At 43.7% G+C, this 20027-nt stretch overlaps 1 protein-coding gene across 2 annotated transcripts in view; it reads right to left on the reverse strand.

Moving 5' to 3' along the window:
• PLOD2 (procollagen-lysine,2-oxoglutarate 5-dioxygenase 2) overlaps window positions 1-18327 on the reverse strand; it is a 129053-nt gene extending 110726 nt beyond the window's left edge. For both annotated transcript variants that reach the window (XM_083178005.1, XM_083178003.1), the window contains exon 1: window positions 18089-18327. In XM_083178005.1, coding sequence (XP_083034131.1) covers window positions 18089-18197 — 109 coding nt within the window. In that variant the 5' untranslated portion in view covers window positions 18198-18327. The remainder of the gene's footprint in view (window positions 1-18088) is intronic.
• Between the last annotated feature and the right edge of the window lie 1700 nt (window positions 18328-20027).

Raw genomic sequence — 20027 nt, forward strand, 5'->3', positions numbered from 1 at the left:
CGGGGAAGCCCAGCGCCGCCTTAGACGGCGATGCCCGGCGCTTCCCCAGCATCACGGCACCTTCCCCCTGTAGTGGTGACATCTTCGGCGGGACCGGGCCCGCCCCCTGTACTGATGTCGGCGGACCGGCCCGCCCACTTTAGTGACATCGGCGGCCCGGCCCGCCCACTTTAATGACTTCGGCGGCCCGGCCCGCCCACTTTAGTGACGGCGGCGGCCCGGGACTGCCCGCAAATGTGATGTCGGCGGGCCCGGTCCACCCCCCGTGGCCCTGCCCGACAAAATACCTAGAGTGAACACTAAATAAATATATATTTCCCCTGATAATGAGCATGTAACCCTGTGTCAATGGGCATGTATCTCCCTGGCAACAAAGCAAAAACCACTGGCAATGAATAAAAAGCTCCTGGATATATGCATGAATCCCCTTGCCACAAGCATGTAACCCCTAGCAAGGAGCATGTAACCCCTGGCAATGGGCATAATACCACTGGCAACAGCATGTCATTCCTGTCAATTAGCATTTAGGTAAAAAAAAGGTACTTGTGTATTATGGCGGCGCCCCCGATGTGCATCGCCGATGTTTTCATCGCATCGCATGCCATGCATCGCATGGCATGCGATGCGACGCGGTGTTTGCACCCTATGCGATGAAAGATCGTATAAGCACCATAAAGGGTGCTTTTAAGCAACCTAATGGGTGCTTAGAATGTGAAATGCACCCCCACGCCACCCCCCCCACTATAAACGTGAACCCGAAGCGTGGTGAGTGCAGCGAGCCCGCGAGGGGCGGCGGTACGCGTCCTCCGACCTTTTCATACCCCCACTATCCACGTCGGCGTGGATTTGAGAATAGAAAATGTGTCGATCGCAGCGAGCCACCGAGCCCGAAGCGTGGCGAGCACAGCGAGCCCCGCGAGGGGACGCGGATACCTTCACAGGTATCGGAGTCCCCTCGCGGGCTTCACAGGTATCCGCGTCCCCTTGCGGGGCTCGCTGCGCTCGCCATGCTATTCTCAACTCCACGCCGACGTGGATAGTGGGGGTATGAAAAGGTCGGAGGATGCGTACCGCCGCCCCTCACGGGCTCGCTACGCTCGCCACGCTTCGGGTTCACGTTTATAGTGGGGGGGTGGCGTGGGGGTGCATTTCACATTGTAAGCACCCATTAGGGTGCTTATACAATGTTTAATCGCATCGCATTGTATGGCATTGTATGCCATGTACAATGTCATACAATTTTAAAATTGTATGACATTGTACAGTATCGCGCGATATCGCATCGCATCGCATACAATCGCATGCCTTATGGTATGCGATGCGATGGGCGCCGCCAAAATACACAAGTACCAAAAAAACATTAAAAAAATATATGGACAGGCTTCAGAATTTTTTTGCCGGGGGCGCAAGATTTCTAAATACGCCGCTGCTAATTGTACAGGCTGTATATACAGAAATCCGTGAAAGACCTCACTCATCTTCCCACACTGATTGATGCTCCTATAACTTTTGTTCAGATTTCACAGTATTTAAAAAAATATCTTCTGGTATTGTGTTCTTTTACAGCTGTGAAAGAAAAGAGAACCGGCCCTTCAAATCAGACAAGAGAGAGACACAATGTACAAAAACCTGCCCTTTTCACCTCAGCAGTAAAAGTGCAGTATTTCCTGAATCATTAAACCAGTGGTACTCAATAGAAACATTTCAAGTCAAGAACTAGTGGAGAGGATACCAATACAATGGAGTTGTGAATGCATGGAACTGGAATGTTGGATTATATAAAATAAGTGTGTGTGTGGTATGTGCATATATATATATATATATATATATATATATGTATATATATAAAAGAGACACTTACCCCCTCAGAGAAAGGATGGATCCGGCACACGGTAGTATAGGTGAAAAAAAGAGGTTTATTAAGAGTGCAACATTGCACTAAGTGACAGCTGATGACCTGACAGCCGTTTCAACTGCTGGGTGCAGTTTTCACCTCTGATTAATTTTTGGATTGTGGGAGGAAACTGGAGTACCCGGAGGAAACCAACGCAAACACGGGGAGAATATACAAACACCACACAGTTAGGATCATGGTGGGAATCAAACCCATGACCTAAGGGCTGTGAGGCAGTAATGTTAACCATTACACCATCCGTACTGCCCAATGTGTATATATGTATGTGTGTGTGTGTGTGTGTGTGTGTGTGTCTATATATATGACAAAGTCCCACGACGAAACGCATTGGGGCGTTTCCCTCTGACGTATCAGATCACCTGTGCTGGTTACCGTCCGCTTGTTTCCTGCTGCTGTGCTGAGAACGCCGCCGCCGCTGTTTCATCTTGGTCGGAGTGGCTGGAGTCCCCAGATCCCGTACCTCCAGGGTGCTGTGTGGAGAACGTCGCCGCCGCTGTTCCATCCTGGTCGGAGTGGCTGGAGTCCCCAGATCCCATACCTAAGCGTGCTGTGTCGAGAACGCTGTTGCCGCTGTTACAACTTGGTCGGAGTGGCTGGAGTCCCCGGATCCCGTACCTGTAGCGTGCATTATTGGTGGTGACTATTTCTCATGCCGGCTATTGTTTATTGCTATGTATGAGCTTGCATATACTTCTTACAGTAAAATCTGACTATATGGCTCATTTGTGCGCTCCTTCTTATCTCGTTTTCATATATATATATATATATATATATATATATATATATATATATATATATATATATCATTTCTATTTTTGTAGTACTACTGATTATAGAGCTTAACACACCTCACTCATCTCCCTCGCTGCCATCGTCGTCTCTCCCACAGCTATTCTCACTGCCCCCTTCGCCACCCTTACCATCTGGCAGGCCGTTCTGCTAACGCTCCTGTGCACTTTCTGCTCCTCCGCTGCTCAGACAGGAAGTGAGGAAACATAAACACATTTCCTCTAGTTTGGGCATTTTGCCGACAACTCCTTAGAGCCCTCAGCCAACGCTCTATGGACTTGTCTATGCAATCACATCATCCTCATGCATTTAAAAATGTATAAAACCCATAACCCCAGCGAAGCTACAATGGCAGCTAAGTTCAACCATATTTTGCTATCCTGTGCAAAACAATGCAGGTTTTTCATTCTATACCAAAACAAGAGAAAACACAAACATTGGAGAGTGATAAAGTTGAGAAGTTTCCCAGAGCAACCAAATTTAAATGACAGTTTGATACTTATTAAAATAACGGCAATGCCGGTATATTATATAAATATATGCGATTGATATTTACAATATACTAATTAAAAAACAACTCTCCCCGTGACAAGTGTGAACACACTTGTGTGTTATTTTTGTCATGTTACAGTCTCCAAACATCATTCTCCCATAATTTCCCAATTTCAGACCATTTATTTTCTTTTTCAAAAATAAATGTTTTTTTTCCCCAAATACCAATAAAGGTATATGTACCTTATAGGTACTGAAAGTAGTTAGAGAATGTAATGAGGACCTAAACAGATTAAAGGTTGAAAAGTCACTGCTTAGATAAAGCAATAAATGTTTAACAATCACCCAGAGCTAAGCAATATAATGTTCATTACAGAGAAACAGAGAGACTACTGTGCAACTGTGACCTCTCCGACCATTCTCCAGGAGTATAATACAAGTGCTATTGATATCTAGTGTTATATCCAGGGCTGCCACCAGGAATGTTGGGGCCCAGGGCTGATTTCCAGTCTGACCCCCTCCCTGCACTTACTGCCCGACTCAGCAGTCCTGAAGCACAGCCTGGCATGTTCAAAGCAGTACGCCGGCGGCCAATTAAAATGCAGCACTGGCGGGTGAGCCAATCAGAGCTTTTGTACCGGCAGCCACTCTGATTGGCTAACGGTACATGAGCTCTGATTGGCTCAAAAGCTGGTGCAGCATTTAAATTGGCCGCCGGCTTCCTGCATTAAAGAAGCCAGGCTTTGAGATCTGCTGAGGACCAAGCGCAGTGCAGGCAGCACACAGCGGAGGGTTGCTGTGGGCAAAATGAGCTGCCGGGGCCCTTCCAGAGGTCGGGGCCCGAGACAGCTGTACCCACAGCACCCCCCTGTCGGTGGCCCTGGATATATCACAACAACTACAATAAAAAGAACATACAGGTACACACCTTGCAACCTCACTGTTGGCAACAGTCCGGAAGTCCCTCATTCCAAGTGGAGCGAAATTACTGACCAAGAATGAACATTTTCAAGTTAAATCCAATATTCCCTTCTTGAGATCCCCTAACCCATAACAGTCAGGACCATAATGCTATCAAGAGGCTTCTCAACAATAATTTTTTTTTTTTTATATTTTGTAATATATATAATGTTATATATTTATTAAAAGCACTGATGTCATTACTGTAACACAGTATCTGTTTTTCTGTGTACAGTTTATACATCATTTGAGACTTTGCTGCAAGTAACTAATGCCCCTTTCAGACCGCACTTTGGAAACGGTATATTGCCGTTTTTTTACCGTTTTAAAATGGTAATCTGTGCGGTCTGAAAGGTGCAGATCCAATTAACAGTTTTTTCAAACCGGTTAAAATGCAGGGTCCTACCCGTTTCAGACCTGGTATTTTGGGATCAAATTCGGGTCTGAAACGGTATTTAGGACCCAGCCAATGAGCTGGGTCCTAAATTCAGCGCAGTGAATATTTAATGAGCGCTCATTAAATATTCATAGCACTGGACACCCCCGCCGCCCCCGCGCGCGCAGGTTAACTTCCCCGACCCCCCGCAATGTGTTTAGAAACACACACTCCCCCCCACCCCCCTCCGTGCAGCCGGTACCTTCCGTTGCAGATACCGGCATTACTGTATCGACGGAGGCACTTATAAGAAAAGTGACTTTTGGAAAATGGCTGCCCCCATACGAAAGACAGTTTTTTAAAACTGGTTTTCCTATACGGCAGCAATTTTAAGAAAGACACTTTTTTTCATAAGTGCCTCCGTCCATACAGTAATGCCGGGATCTGCAACGGAAGGTACCGGCTGCACGGAGTGGGGGTTCTTAAACACATGGGGGGGGGGGTGATGTTAACCCTAGGGGGGGGGATGTTAACACGGGGGGTGGGGGTGTTAACACGCTGGGGGGGAGGGGAGGTGATGTTAACTTTAGGGGGGGGGGGCAATGTTAGCCCTGGGGGTGGGGGGCGGGGGTGATGTTAACCCCTGGGGGGGGGGGGGGTCGCGCTGAACACTGCACTGGCTTTGACCCTGTATTTGGAAAGTTTCGAAAAACGGGTCTGCCAGTGTCAAAAAAACGGCACTTAAACGGTAATATACCGCTTAAGAGTTGCGATGTGAAAGGGGTTTTACCTGGCAGACCCGTTTTTGGAAACGTTTTCAAATACAGGGTCAAAGCCAGTTATGCGGTCTGAAAGCAGCATAACAATCCTATCTCCATGGTAACAGTATCAAAATCTGACACAGCGTAGTGGAAGGTTATTGAAGGCTTATTCATTCAGAGCGACCCACTCTATTTGGTTAAAATACCAACAGTATGAAATACAGAATATAATTTGAAATTACGAAACAGGTTGGGATTGTGATCAGCGAGGGAAAATATTAACAATATGACATGGAGAAATGTGGCATCAGAAGTGACATCAGCCATGGGGAATTACTGCAGCAATATATTCAAAGTTATACACTTTTAGAACATTTTCTGTATTTGTGCACCAGAATTACTTCATTTAGTTTTTCCCTATAAATCCGGTATTTTTTATATAAATCTGACTCAGGACATGGTATTTATGCTCTTCTGTCAATATTTTTGTGTGCAGTCCTAATCACTAAAAACATGCAGGAAGGAGCAATTTTCTAAATTGCAGACATTACTCGCAGTAGTTAGGTCTTCACACTCTTGTTTAGACAGGAACATAATGGAGACAGATTTCTGTTTATATTGCACAGTATAATCCACCCTGACTTGATAAAGGGAGATATGTGTTTAGAAGGGTATAAAAAGAAAAATGAGATTTGGATGACATGGTCCGATGATCATTCTTTCATGGCTGGGCGATTTGTGCTGGAATTCCCTACATGCCAAAGTTTATTAGAAATGGAGTTTAGCAGGAGTAAATAGTGTATGAAAGAGGTGTGATGTTCCGATGAAACATTAAAGTTCTGCTTTCCTTCACCCTTCTGCAGTATTTGCAAATTCATAGGGATTTTTAAATTTCTATGTAACAGAGCTGAGGCATTGTGACTTTATTCAGCTCTGTGGTGTTGTTGGTGTTAAGATTCTGTGTGAAAACTTTAGGCTACATACTCTTATTTATTTATTTACAGTTTCTAATACCGCTTTCACACTGCCAAAACGTTTCAAAAACCGGTATTTTTAAACGGTATTTAAAATGGGTCTGAGCCTTCACATTGCAGTAGATTACCGTTTTAAATACCGTTTAAGTACCATTCACATCAGTCAACCAGTTTAATCCCCTGAACACGTTTCAAGGCAGAATGCAGGGGACAGCCTATCACAGGTCTGTAATCTGTTGTTTTATACTAAATACCGTTTCAGAGCCATTCTCACTGCATAAAAAAACGTCTCTGAAACGTGTAGGACTCTGCTTTTTAAACGTTTTAAAATACTGGTTATCTTTAACCGGTAAATCAACTCTGGTGTTTTCCCACTGCAGCCTGAAACTTTCGAAATGGGATAAAAACGGCAATATACCGTTTAACAAGTGTGGTGTGAAAGGGGTATTATATAGCACAGCATATTTTGTTACGCTTTAAAATTAAAAACAGTGATAAAATAAACTGGGTAACAAACTGATATAGAGGTTGGAGGGCCCTGCTCGCAAGCTTACAATCTTTAGAAATACTTTCTGACTTCTATAAAAAGTCCTAGAGGGGAAACCCCTTCCAATGAGTAGGAGGCATAGTTGCCTACCCTCCCTCAGGAGACTCCCTGAAATAGCAGCAATCTCCCTCTCTCTCTCATTAGTCTAGCAAGCTCCCTCATTTCACCTAGCCGACATTACACTGTTAAATTTTGGGGGAAAAAAGGAATGAGAGATAGATACATTTACATTGAATCATCAGCACCATTTCCCAGCACTTTAGCAAGTTTAGTAACTCTTACTAACTGCTTTGGGGCTCATCTACATTTGGATACAAATCATTTTAACAGATTACTCTCAGATGTAGCAGTGCACACCCAGGCTTCTAGGTGCCACGCTCACAAGCTCTCCATATATGGAACTAGCTCCTTTGGGTGGAGCATGACACGCCCCCTCAATGGGGCGCTGTGGAAAATTCTGCTACCAACTATAATCTCCCTGAAACTAGTTTTCAAAAGTAGGCAAGTAGGGTAGGAGGCTGCAGTTCATCATAGTTACACCCTTGCTGTTCACAGCCATGACTTTTTACAGTGGTGGACCAACCAGGGTTAGGATGAGGACAATCAATATGAATTGCATCATCCAAACTCTGGGAGGAGGGTGGTAGTGGGAAAATAGCCAACCAGGAGACAGTGGCGTGCGGTGAGGTCAGTGGCTGGTGAGGCACCCTGCCAGTCTCCTGCATATCACTCAACTACACCAGGCTTTTTGGAGCTGGCCCTGGTTCCCAAAATATGGGGGATAAAATCAGTAGGGTTCCCCCATGTTTTAGGAACCAGCACCAGGTTCTTGAGCTGGCCCTGGTTTCCAAAATATGGGGTCAAAATTTAGTAGGGGCCCCCCATATTTTCAGAACCAGCAGCAGGCTCCACTAGCAGGGGGTAATGCCATAGCCATAGGACATGCTTGACGGGGTCCATGTCCAAAACATTACCAACCCTAACTAGTCAGCCCAGGTCAGGAGTTGAGGAGATGGGGACCTCCCAAATAAATGGGTCGTCCATCTCCAGGGCACCCAGGCCTAGGCTGAAAGCCTGGCTATCATAGCCAGCTCGAAGGGTCGGGGCAATGATGCGGTGAGCCGTGATTGGCTGGCTGGGGCCATTTTTTTATTTTTTTTCTGCTGATTCACCGCCGCAGCTGCCCGCTACCCCTGCCACCGATGCCTACAACCCCCGCAACTGAGCCCACTATTTCCCCCACACACACTTTTGTCCACAACTGCTGCCCCAGCCTTCTTCCAGCCTGCTCATCAAACTTGTAATGATGAGCAGGCTGTCAGAGTCAGACTGGCACTGAGCAGCAGTGACAGGCAGCAGACACTGGCTGTCAGTGTGTGACAACTGTCCTGATCCACTGTCCTATCACAGCTGTCTCACTGACAGGGGTGTGCTTTGTATGTGGGCTTAAGGCACATCCCTGTCACAGAGGCAGAGGAGTAGGTGCCGCTTCCCCATTGTATTTCAACATTCATTTTTACCGCTTTTTTCCATGCGGCTTAGCCCCGCCCCTGCTGCTGACATTTTCAACTGACAGCTCCCGCTACCTCCCAAACAGTATCTCACCTGTCATAAATTATAAAAAAATATAAATAAATAAAATTTATAGTATTATGTTTTATATATCATTTTTGTAATTTTTTATTTATCATTTATGACAGGTGAGGCACTGACTCCCCTGACTGCACGTCCCTGCCAGGAGTTCAAATTCAGGACTTTCCAAGGTTTTCTGGGAGATTTGTCCTGTATGATATATACAGACACACACAAATACAAACACACACAAATACAAACACATATACTGTACTTTGCAGCATTTTCATATGTAATCATGGTAGCTGAAGCAATAGTCACAAGAATGTCTACAGATAGAAAGTAGGAAGTATTTGTTTCTGAATCAGAAGTTTGCACATTGGAATAAAGCGACAGTACCAGGGCTGCCGAGGGGGGGGGGGGGGGGGGGGGGTACTAATTACCCGGGCTTGCTGGAGGGGCCCGGCAGAGGCTCTGGCCCTACACCCCCGTCCCTCCCAAGCAGCAGCAGCACACATTTCTACAGCATGTGGTGTGCTGACAGCAGGCTCAGCATGAACGTCTCACTGACAGCGTGAGAGCTCATGCTGAGCCTGCTGTCAGCACAGCACATGCTGTAGGTGTGTGGTGCTGCTGCTGCCCCCCCCCCCCCCCCCTCGACTTTAGAGTGTTTTTTTCAACCCCCTCTAAACATTTTGGGGGAGTGGCTTAATCGTGGGGGTGGCCACACCTCCCACAATTAGGCCACACCCCCAAATTTTTCAGGGCCCGGCATACCTCTCAGCTGCCCTGAACAGTACAGGCATAGCAGACAGGATAGCAGACAGACAACCTGAGACCAGAAAGAACCTCAGCATATTGAAACTGGACCAGTTCTGTGTCAAAATCAGTTCAGGTGGTAAACCTAGCCTACCTGCCAATAAAGGAAACAGATCAGACTGGTGATAACACAGCGCATCTGGGTCTTAAACATTTAGAAATTTGAGCTTGCGCACATAGAAGAATCACATCTCAGAATTACTTGAAAATGTATTGGCCAAGGGATGAAATGCACAAAATCCTGGGATTAGAGACTCCAATTCTGGGATTGAAATCCCATCCAAAAATGATCAAAATCCCAGGATCCTACTGATCCCAATCCTGGAATTGGCATCCCAGCTGACAGTAAGGTGGCTAAGCAGTTGCACAGAGATGGGCCGTCTTACAGCAGGGCCGTAACTAGGGGGGGGGGGGGCTGGGGGGTCACGCGCACCGGGTGCTGGGGGGGGGGTGTCGCTAGTGTGAGGTCCTGGCAGCGGGTCCCGGGGACGGGCAGCGGGGGTCCAGGGACTGGTGGGTTAACTCCGGCTCCTAGGGTGGGAAGCTGATTTTGAAAAGACTTGCCGGACGCTGATTGGCCGGCAAGTCTTTTCAAAGTCATCAGCGATTCCCGCCGCCAGGCAGGGAGACGGAGTGAGTGAAAGCTGCCGCTACACCAGTCCCTGGACCCCTGGACGCTGCCTACACCTGTGGGGGGCGACCAAATGACTGCCGCATCAGGCTTACAGGAGTGTTACAGGAGTATCACAGGTGCATCAAAAAAGATTGTAAACTTGCAGCAGGGCCCTCTAACCTCCAAATATGTCTGTTGTTACCCAGTTTGTTTTATCACTGTCTACTATTGTAAAGCGCAACGGAATCTGCTGCGCTATATAAGAAACTGTAAATAAATAAATAAATAAAGTGGTTGCAACTCAGAAGCCTAATCTCTCACATTGGAGGCCATAGTCAGATGATTACTGGGAGTATTGCCACCTAGTTACCATGCTGCATTTAGGACCTGATTCTGGTTCCCTTGAAAAATAAAATTCGGTACTTATTTCCTAATATGGCGCCCATCGCATAAGATTGTATGCCTTAATTAAGGCATACAATCTATACAATTGAAAAGATTTTTAATTGTATGTACAATATCGCATCTTATGGAGCTCATCTTATGGCTCTCATGGATCTTATGCATCCATAAGATGCATAAGATCCATGAGATCCATAACATCCATAAGATAAAAGATCCATCAACACCCACCTGAAGCGTGGGGTGCGCTGCTAGCCCGCGAGGGGCGGCGGCACGCGTATTCCGACCTTTTCATACCCCACTATCCACGTCGGCGAGGAGCTGATCTTATATAGTGTGGCGAGCGCAGCGAGCCACCGAGCCCGAAGCGTGGTGAGCCCGAAGCGTGGCGAGCGCACGTGTAATACCTGTGAAGTAATGCGCGTCCGCTCGCCACACTTCGGGCTCGGTGGCTCGCTGCACTCGCCACACTATATAAAATCAACTCCACGCCGACGTGGATAGTGGGGGAATGGAAAGGTCAGAGGACGCGTACCGCCGCCCCTCGCGGGCTCGCTGCGCTCGCCACGCTTCGGGTTGGTGTTGATGGATCTTTTATCTCATGGCTTCTTATGGATCTTATGCATCTTATGGATGCATAAGATCCATGAGATCCATAAAATGAGATCCATAAGATGCAATATTGTACATACAATTAAAAATATTTTCAATTGTATAGATTGTATATCTCGTCGATCTCATCCATGCACAAACACATAAGATGCATGCAATGCTTGCTAGGAAATAAGTACCTAAAATTCTCTCTCTAATGGACAAAGAGAGTTAGATTTGGGTTGGTGTTTGTACTTCAAACTGAAATCTATATTGCAGCGTAAAAAATAAAGCAGCCAGTATTTACTCTGCACAGAAACAAAATAACACCCAAATCTAACTCTATCTCTGCACATGTTACATCTGCCCCACTTGCAATGCGCATGGTTTTGTCCATTAGAGAATTTGCTTTTGCATGTGAACCAGAATCAGGTCCATAGTCACATACATAGCATATGAGAATTCTCAAAAATGAAAAAATGAAAAAATAATAATGATAAAAATGTTTTAAAAATGGATATTCCCAGCTAGCAATCAATAATGGGGCCAAATGAGTATTTTTAGTCCAAATCAACACCGGGGTGTATAATTACCATAAGTTATGGATGACCTTAATTGAAGTAGGTTTTCAGAGTCCCGGAAATTTCCCAGTGGTGGATTCCTGAATCTCTCACAATTGATGGAATAATGAGGCAGTCCTTAAGGTACGGCTGGTACCAAGATGTAATGGCTGCAGATTCCAGGAAATCCAAAGCGATGGATACAGCAAAACTGGTCCGGGTATGGTGTCCTCTGCGATTGCAAGGTTTGAAAATGGAGCTGGGTGTGAGCTGGATGGCTCTCCAATAGAGTGCTAGAGCAGGATGTGATGGCTCAACGCGTTTCGGCGTGTTCACACGCCTTCATCGCGCCTTCACCAGCTCCTGATGAAACGCCGAAACGCGTTGAGCCATCACATCCTGCTCTAGCACTCTATTGGAGAGCCATCCAGCTCACACCCAGCTCCATTTTCAAACCTTGCAATCGCAGAGGACAATATACCCGGGCCAGTTTTGCTGTATCCATCGCTTTGGATTTCCTGGAATCTGCAGCCATTACATCTTGGTACCAGCCGTACCTTAAGGACTGCCTCATTATTCCATCAATTGTGAGAGATTCAGGAATCCACCACTGGGAAATTTCCGGGACTCTGAAAACCTACTTCAATTAAGGTCATCCATAACTTATGGTAATTATACAGCCCGGTGTTGATTTGGACTAAAAATACTCATTTGGCCCCATTATTGATTGCTAGCTGGGAATATCCATTTTAAAAACATTTTTATCATTAATATTTTTTCATTTTTGAGAATTCTCATATGCTATGTATTGTTTATCATTTGTATTTTAACATTGTAATAAATTCAGTAATACCCGAGCGCTGTAACATATTTCCATATATCTTATTCTTGCACCTTTTGGGAGCCTTACACCCTCCCGATACAGCAGTTAGTTACACTGGTGGGTTCCTTTTTTATATACCATAGTCACATACATGACTATGAAAAAAATTAATGAACTTCAAAATCATAATAAATAATAGTAATAAAAAAAAACCCTACGGGCAGTCTATTTCACAAGTATCTCAGTGCCTGTCCCGTTTTAAATCATTTGTAAAAAATTACTAATTTTGCATGTTTTAATTAGTAAAGTTTTTACTTAAAAGAAAAGTTTGAAAAAATATCCAATTCATTTTTTTCCACTTAATTGAAATTGGAATCTGGGCTCATGTCCAAAAAAGCAATACGTTAACTCTGGCCAGTATCACCAAGGCTGCGGAGTATCGTTCCACTGCTGAAATGAGATTTTATATACTGCATATTAATGTTGTGATAGTTTTTTTTTCCCACTACGATTAACATGAAATGGAAAAAAAAAAAAAGTTACTGCCGCTTATTAATGAACAGGCACTTAGTGTATGCCTGGGCCTTCAGCAGCCGCCTTTTCCCTAAGGACAAGGTGATATGTGTGAACAGGCCCTGAGGTGATGCTACAAAATAAACAAAACATGTGCACACAACCATCTGCACATGTCAATGGAAGTTATTGTTAGCGTTTAAGTAAATTTTGAATGTGGCCAGTTAGAATTCTGAATCTATTTAAGTTTTGCTTTAAAGCGTTGCAGCATTGATAGAAATGGCAGGAGAAATGCTAGTGGATAGAGTTAAGAACTTTGCCCTGGGCTCCTCTGCTGATTTGTAGGTTTTTGTAATTTTATAGGACAAACTCAATCTTCTGTAGCCTATGTAACTTTTATGGTACTAGCTACACAATCCACTAGATGCGTATATAACTGATCCCAAAGGAGTCTGCTAATTACAGATCAGACAGTTTCACTCATGCAGTTGCAGACAATCACAATAAAAATCGCTAGTAAATCCATTGTCTACCATTACACACTCATGCTGAATGTTTCAAAACACTGAGGTGCGGTGAGGTCAATGGCTGGGGAGGCACTGGCTAGATTCAGAGCCAGATTTACACATGATTTGGCAGTGATTGACGGCTATAAAAATGGTTAGATTAATACAAAAATGATATGAATAATGCAGAGATATTTCTCAATTAGATATAATTTGTACTATTATAATAACCTGAGTATGACAGGTGAGGTTCTGCCTTCCCTAACTGTATGTACTGTTTTATAATACAATTACTGTATGTGCTGCCATAGTTACTTACATACAATTATTATATTTTTTTTACATATTTAGGATGAATTCATATTATTTTAGAAAGGAGAAAAATGGAGTTAAGGTGCATACACACTGTACAGTTTTTTAGACCAATTTCGATAATTTTGGCCCTTCTGAACGATATTGGTCAAAATATCTTTCAGTGTTTATGCAACAAACGGCGAACGATGATGACGATTACCCGCCACTTGTTCATCAAGGTTGTTCATCAAAAGCCTATAAACTGTAGCTAGATTGTTTATCTTTCATCTTTCGTCTTTCATCAACATCTTTCGTCAACATCTTTCGTCCAGGACACTGGGTTCAAGGAAAATTGGTCATCAATGTCTTTCAACAAAACTGGGCAAGAAATTGTAAAAGAACAATGTTGCCTTTTAGCTTGTCGACCTAAAGCCATGTCGACCTTTTGACTCTGTCGACCTTCAGTGGTTGACCTTTGTACTATCGACCTAGTGAACGTGTACCCTCAGAGGAACAGGGCTTTCGCTGGGGCTCCTCATAATAAATTGCTGGAGCAGATTCTGGGGCAGATGTATTAAGCCTCCTGGAGAAGAGATAAACTGGAGATAAAGTGAAAGGAGCTAAAGCAGCAGCCAATGAACTGTGTTTGAAAATGACAGTTGGGAGTTGATTGGCTGGTGCGTTATCGCCTTCCATTTTATCTCCACTTGATCTCTTCTCCAGGCTTAATACATCTGCCCCAAATGTAGATACTGAGGCCTCTGCCACCAATGGTACATACAGGTGTGGTATATAAGGTTCACAATGTCTAGGTCTGTACCAAAAGTTCAACATGCACAAGGTTGACACTGGAAAAAGGTCGACACACACAAAAGGCAGATATGAAAATTCTTGACACATGAAAAGGTCAACGTTTTTTTTTCCGGTGTAAGTGTGTTGACACCTGAGCATTTGGGTCCATGTGGTGTGGTGTGTCACATCATTTCACATGGCTCGCTCCTGCCCAGGTGTATTGCTCTAAGCTTGGCACACTTTACTGTTACCAATTAAAGTCCACATGGATGGTAACATTTAAAAAAATCAGATCGACCTCTTCATGTATCGAACATAGTCATGTAAGATTTTTAACCATTTCGAACATATATGTGTAGGCTATAATAGTGTCAATATTGACTGTCAAAATTGTATATTAGCCATCTGGATACCAGTACATTTTAGTACACACATTATCCACTTAGCCACTAGTAACCCTGCATACACACACTATAAATTTATCAGCCCTATCCTTCTGGTTGGAGCGAAAATCTGGTAATGTACGGGAGCAAGAGCTGGAAAATGGGCAAAAATGGTCATTCCGATAAATTAGTTTAATCTAATGGATTCAATCAATTTGTCTGGATATCCATTTTTGGCTGTTTTTCAGTGTTTATGATCAAATGGTCAATTGTTTTTTACTTCCATACTTTACCAGATTACGTTCCAACCAGAAAGATTGGACAGATAATCTTATAATGTACAGTATATACAGCTTTAAGGTGCGTACACAAGGTTAGATCTGGCCTTTGACTCTATTTCGATTCAATATGCTGTTCGATTTCTACTATACAGTCTTTTTGATTTCCACTATAGGTGAAAGCGCATTGGTATTGAATCTGCATAGAATCCTTCTAAAAGCATTCCATGTGCATACGATTTTGATTTGAAGTCTATTTGATTTTGCTTCTATATGCAAAATCAAATATAAAACTAGTGCATATCTCATCGTGTGTGCCCTCAATTAAACAGATATCTTGTAACATACTGTACTGTATATCACAGAAATGCATTTTATATGTAGTTACGTCCGAACACTATAGTAGTTTATATTGAGGCGTTTTTACCTTCTCAGCCTGTAAACTGTGTCATTTCCGTTACAAAAACTCCTGTAACACTTATTTAAATGTTGGTTTAATTACATACAGGGTAAAAGCAGACATACACACTGCACCTTTACACACGGCACCTTTGCATGAGAAAGATTGTGGCAGCAGTTTGGAACACTAACAAAGTATATACTGTATGAAGAGGCAGCATGTAATGGCCAAGCCAGATTTCCATGCATTTCCTGCAATTTACAGTGCATGTTGCCCACAAGGATCTTATTCAGAAATCAATCTAAATGCTTAAAAACAATTACAGAAAGCCAGCTGTTTTATTCCTCCAGAAAGCTACTTCCCGACAGAAGTACAATTGACTTGATCATTTTAAAACAGTGTGTGTGTGTGTGTGTGTGTGTGTGTGTATATATATATATATATATATATATATATACATATATAAAATTTTATATATATATATATATATATATATATATATATATACACACACATACACACACACACACACACACACATATACACACACACACACACACACACACATTTTATTAATAGTGGAGTGACTATCAAAAAAATAGTTGGAACCTCTATGCTCCAAATCAATGGGTAATCATCCTAGCCAAGGGTGTAACTATCATTGGTGCAAGGGGTGCAGCTGCTATGGGGCCTAGAGCTGAAGGGGGCCCATTTTTACAGTCAAGTTATATGTGCTATATACATTTATTACCATCAGTTGCTAAATAGGGGGCCCTTACAAACTTTTGCTATGGGGCCTATGAATGTCCACTCCCCTGTTCCTAGCAATCGGTTCCATTCCTGTACCCATACATATAGTTTACAAGCCTAGTCAGTTGAACATGGACCCATGCTAGGTTACAGAATAACTGGTAAAGACATGAAAGGATTTTCTTTCCTATAGGGGGTACAGTATTTTGGAATGTCTCTATTACAAACCGCTCCCCCAGGAAACTCTAGCCAGCCATTAATAAACACTGTCGATGATTGTCAGCTTCCTATGATCACAGCAACCAATTGTGCCCAGTAATAATCCTGCCGTGAAAGCAAGCCACAGAGCGGACCCCATGGAAAGTTCTCCGTGGAGAGATAAAGCTCTGTAGCGCTGAAGTTTGCTTAGTAATGTAAACGCTAGAAGTTTTAGGGCTTCCTTTTGAAAATGACTGACACCAATATGCAAAATGGGCCAGGACAGATTGGTTAACCCTTTGTTGACCACTGCCATTACACAATGGAATCTCACATTCCACAAACTTGGCAAAGGAATAAAATGTGCATTGTATCAATGAACAAATGAACATACAGCCATAGCCATAGCAGACTGTTATAATATGTAGGAAAACTGAAGACTATATATATATATATATATATCTGTTACCAGTTATTTATATACTGTAGTGCACACATATTCTGCAGCGCTTTACAGAGTATAGTTGAACATCCACTTCAGTCCCTGCACCAGTGGAGCTTACAATCTATATTCCCTACCACATGTACACACACACAGGCAGTCTAGGGTTAATTTTTTTGGTAGCCAATTAGCCTACCTGTATATTTTTGGATTGTGGGAGGAAACCGGAGTACCTGGAGGAAACCCACGCAAGCACAGGGAGAATATACAAACTCTGCACAGTTAGGGCCATGATGGGGCTTGAACCCATGACCTCAGCACTGTGAGACAGTAATGCTAACCATTACACAGTCCATGATAAATTGTATTTTTTAGATGGTGTATGAAGATCACTCGGACCCACTTATTTTTTTCTCCACCAGTACAATAGGAACATCAGCCTTAACAACAATTCAATTAAAAGTTACATACAAATCATTATTAACTAAAATGAAGTGGCTTTGATGTGTACACTTGGCATAATGTCAGTGTACATAGCCATATTGGTGGTGGGAGATACAGTACTTTGCTGGCTCATACAGCACAATATCTTTGTAATAGCAATATATGATACAGCAACCAGGACTGGGTGTGACTATGTCAGTACAACTTTCTATTAGAAAAATAAAAAACCACAATCCAGCTGCACTTCTCTATGTACAAGAACAGCATTATCCTGTTAAATGAACACAGTTTATGAAGTGTTTCTAATAATTAACAGAATACAGATCTCATCATCCAGTGCACATTCCAGGCTCCAGAGGACAGAAAGAACATGGAGTCTGGCAGAAAATACTAATATTACATTTTTAAAGTCATAGCACAAGGACGGGATCAGAGCAGAAGCCGAATGTGCGGACGTGCAGGGGAATGTGTAAAACAAATACTAGCCTGTGTCTGCGACCATCAGGGCTGAATTCTCAATGAAACACTGTCTAACACCTTACACAGCAATCCAACAAGTTTTATGTCCAGTTCAAGACAACTCAGATCTGAGTTATGAGATTAGAAGAACAGAACATATGAGATCAGACTTTTTACTGTGTGCTGATAAAATATACATAGCCATCGCCCCTATATACAGCGAGTACTAGAAGTTCCATCAAACATAACAGTGTAACCATCCATTACAGGGATAGACTTTTATGCTGCTACACAAACTCTATTAGGACTCAATTCTTCCGGCTGCCTGAGATCAAAGCACCGCTGCCTGCATGTGACCTTGGCGTTGTACAATACATGACAGTGGATACATACAGAAGTGGTATCAGGTACTGTATATAAGGATGCATGTCTTACCTGGGGAGATTGGAGGAAGCTCTGTATCAGTGGCTGTGGCAAGCAGAGATGGCACAAGGAGATAAGCGGGCAATAACCAGAGATGTAACTGCAAATAGTCCCCAGGCATTTTCCTCTAAGCTGAGTAGCAGCAGCAGCTGAGAGAGTGACTGAAGTGTCCTCTAATGAGATAAATAAGCAGCAGCGCTGAGCACAGAGTCGGCTCCTCCCCTCCATCTCTCCATCCATCGGTCCTGACCTAAGAGAGAAGGGGGTGCTAAGTAATCATAGACCAGCAACCCCTTCCCTGTCTGGGAGCCAACACCATTGTGTGCATACAGTGCACTGGGAAAACAACAGTTACCCAGCTGGAAACATGGTCAGGACAGGCTCACCAACTTATACAGATCTTCTATTACGTAGCACTGCTGTTAGTTCTCGTCTACAGTACTCCTGATACATTGTTTGTTTATCTTGATACGGATGCAAATATTTTTGTTTTCAGTGTTTCAAATGAGGTTAAGGTGTCCAGACAAAACAAGGTATAGGGTACACAAACCGGACTGATACATTGTGCTGTGAGCAAAAAGTATCAAACACTGATGTAATCGAAAATAACTGTATTGTAATGTTGCAGAATCGGCATGCACCAAGCTTCCAACAGTGTAAATAAACTGCTACACACACACACACACACACACACACACACACAAATATATATATCTATATATATATATATATATATATATATATATATATATATATATATATATATATATAGATATATATATATATCTATATATATATATATATCTATATCTATATATATATATATATGTCAGATGGGACCGGCACTCCGAATACAATGGAAGTCACCTGGTTGCCTTCCCTCAGTTCCAATAGGCACTGTATTGTAGCAACAGTAGTTTGCAGGAATCTATGACCTGCAAACTTTCTTTGTTCTAGGGAATAGGATTGCCACCTAGCAACAGCTGGTGGGTTGTAGTGCAAGCCTCCCGACGATCGCTGGAGAAGGAGAAGTGAAAAGAAATTTCACTCACCTTCTCCACAGCCGGGGGAGCGGGCTGATGCCGCCGGAGCCTGTAGGCACGCGCGCGCGCATGACGCGCGCGCGCGCGCACGTAGTAAACGGCTCTGGGGCTACTGCGCATGCGCGCATATCAATAAGGCGCATGCAAATGAGCTCTGTGACGCGCTCACGCTGGCCACGTGAGCGCACAGAGTCTAGCAGCTACCAGCCCGCCCCCTGCTCAGATTTTACAGAAGCTTACGGATGGCAATCCTTAGAACATGAAATAGAATATAACACCACCTAGTACTTGTACCCAATCAGAGACAAGAGACTGAATGATGCTGAATAAACGTGTTTAATAACTGCTGCTCGACAACAAGAGCGCGATGAATTATCTAGCCCATAGGGCAACTGGACAACCAACGGGAATACTATAAGGTACGACGGTCAGTAATGGAAACTTCAAGCGGTGCTTCGATGAAGCAAAACGGATGGTACTTATGTAGTATCTGGGCTGCCGATTTTTTGATTGTATGCCTTAAGTTAAGGCATACAATCAGATGCGATGCGATGCGATATCGCATCGCATCGCATGCGACCATCGGATGCGATGACCCGATTTTCCCATAGGAATCAATGTTAAAATGGACTGAGTCCATTTTAACATGGAATTCAATGGGAAAAAGGGGTCCTTTTCATACCCCTACTATCCAAGTGGGCATGGAGTTGGATATAAACCTGTGGCGAGCGTAGCGAGCCACCGTGCCCGAAGCGTGGCGAGCGAAGCGAGCCCCGCGAGGGGACGGTATTCTGTGTCCCCTCGCGGGGCTCGCTACGCTCGCCACGCTTCGGGCTCGGTGGCTCGCTACGCTCGCCACAGGTTTATATCCAACTCCATGCCCACTTGGATAGTAGGGGTATGAAAAG

The sequence above is a fragment of the Crinia signifera genome, chromosome 3 (genome assembly GCF_055691185.1).
Source record: "Crinia signifera chromosome 3, ASM5569118v1, whole genome shotgun sequence".
NCBI lineage: Eukaryota > Metazoa > Chordata > Amphibia > Anura > Myobatrachidae > Crinia > Crinia signifera.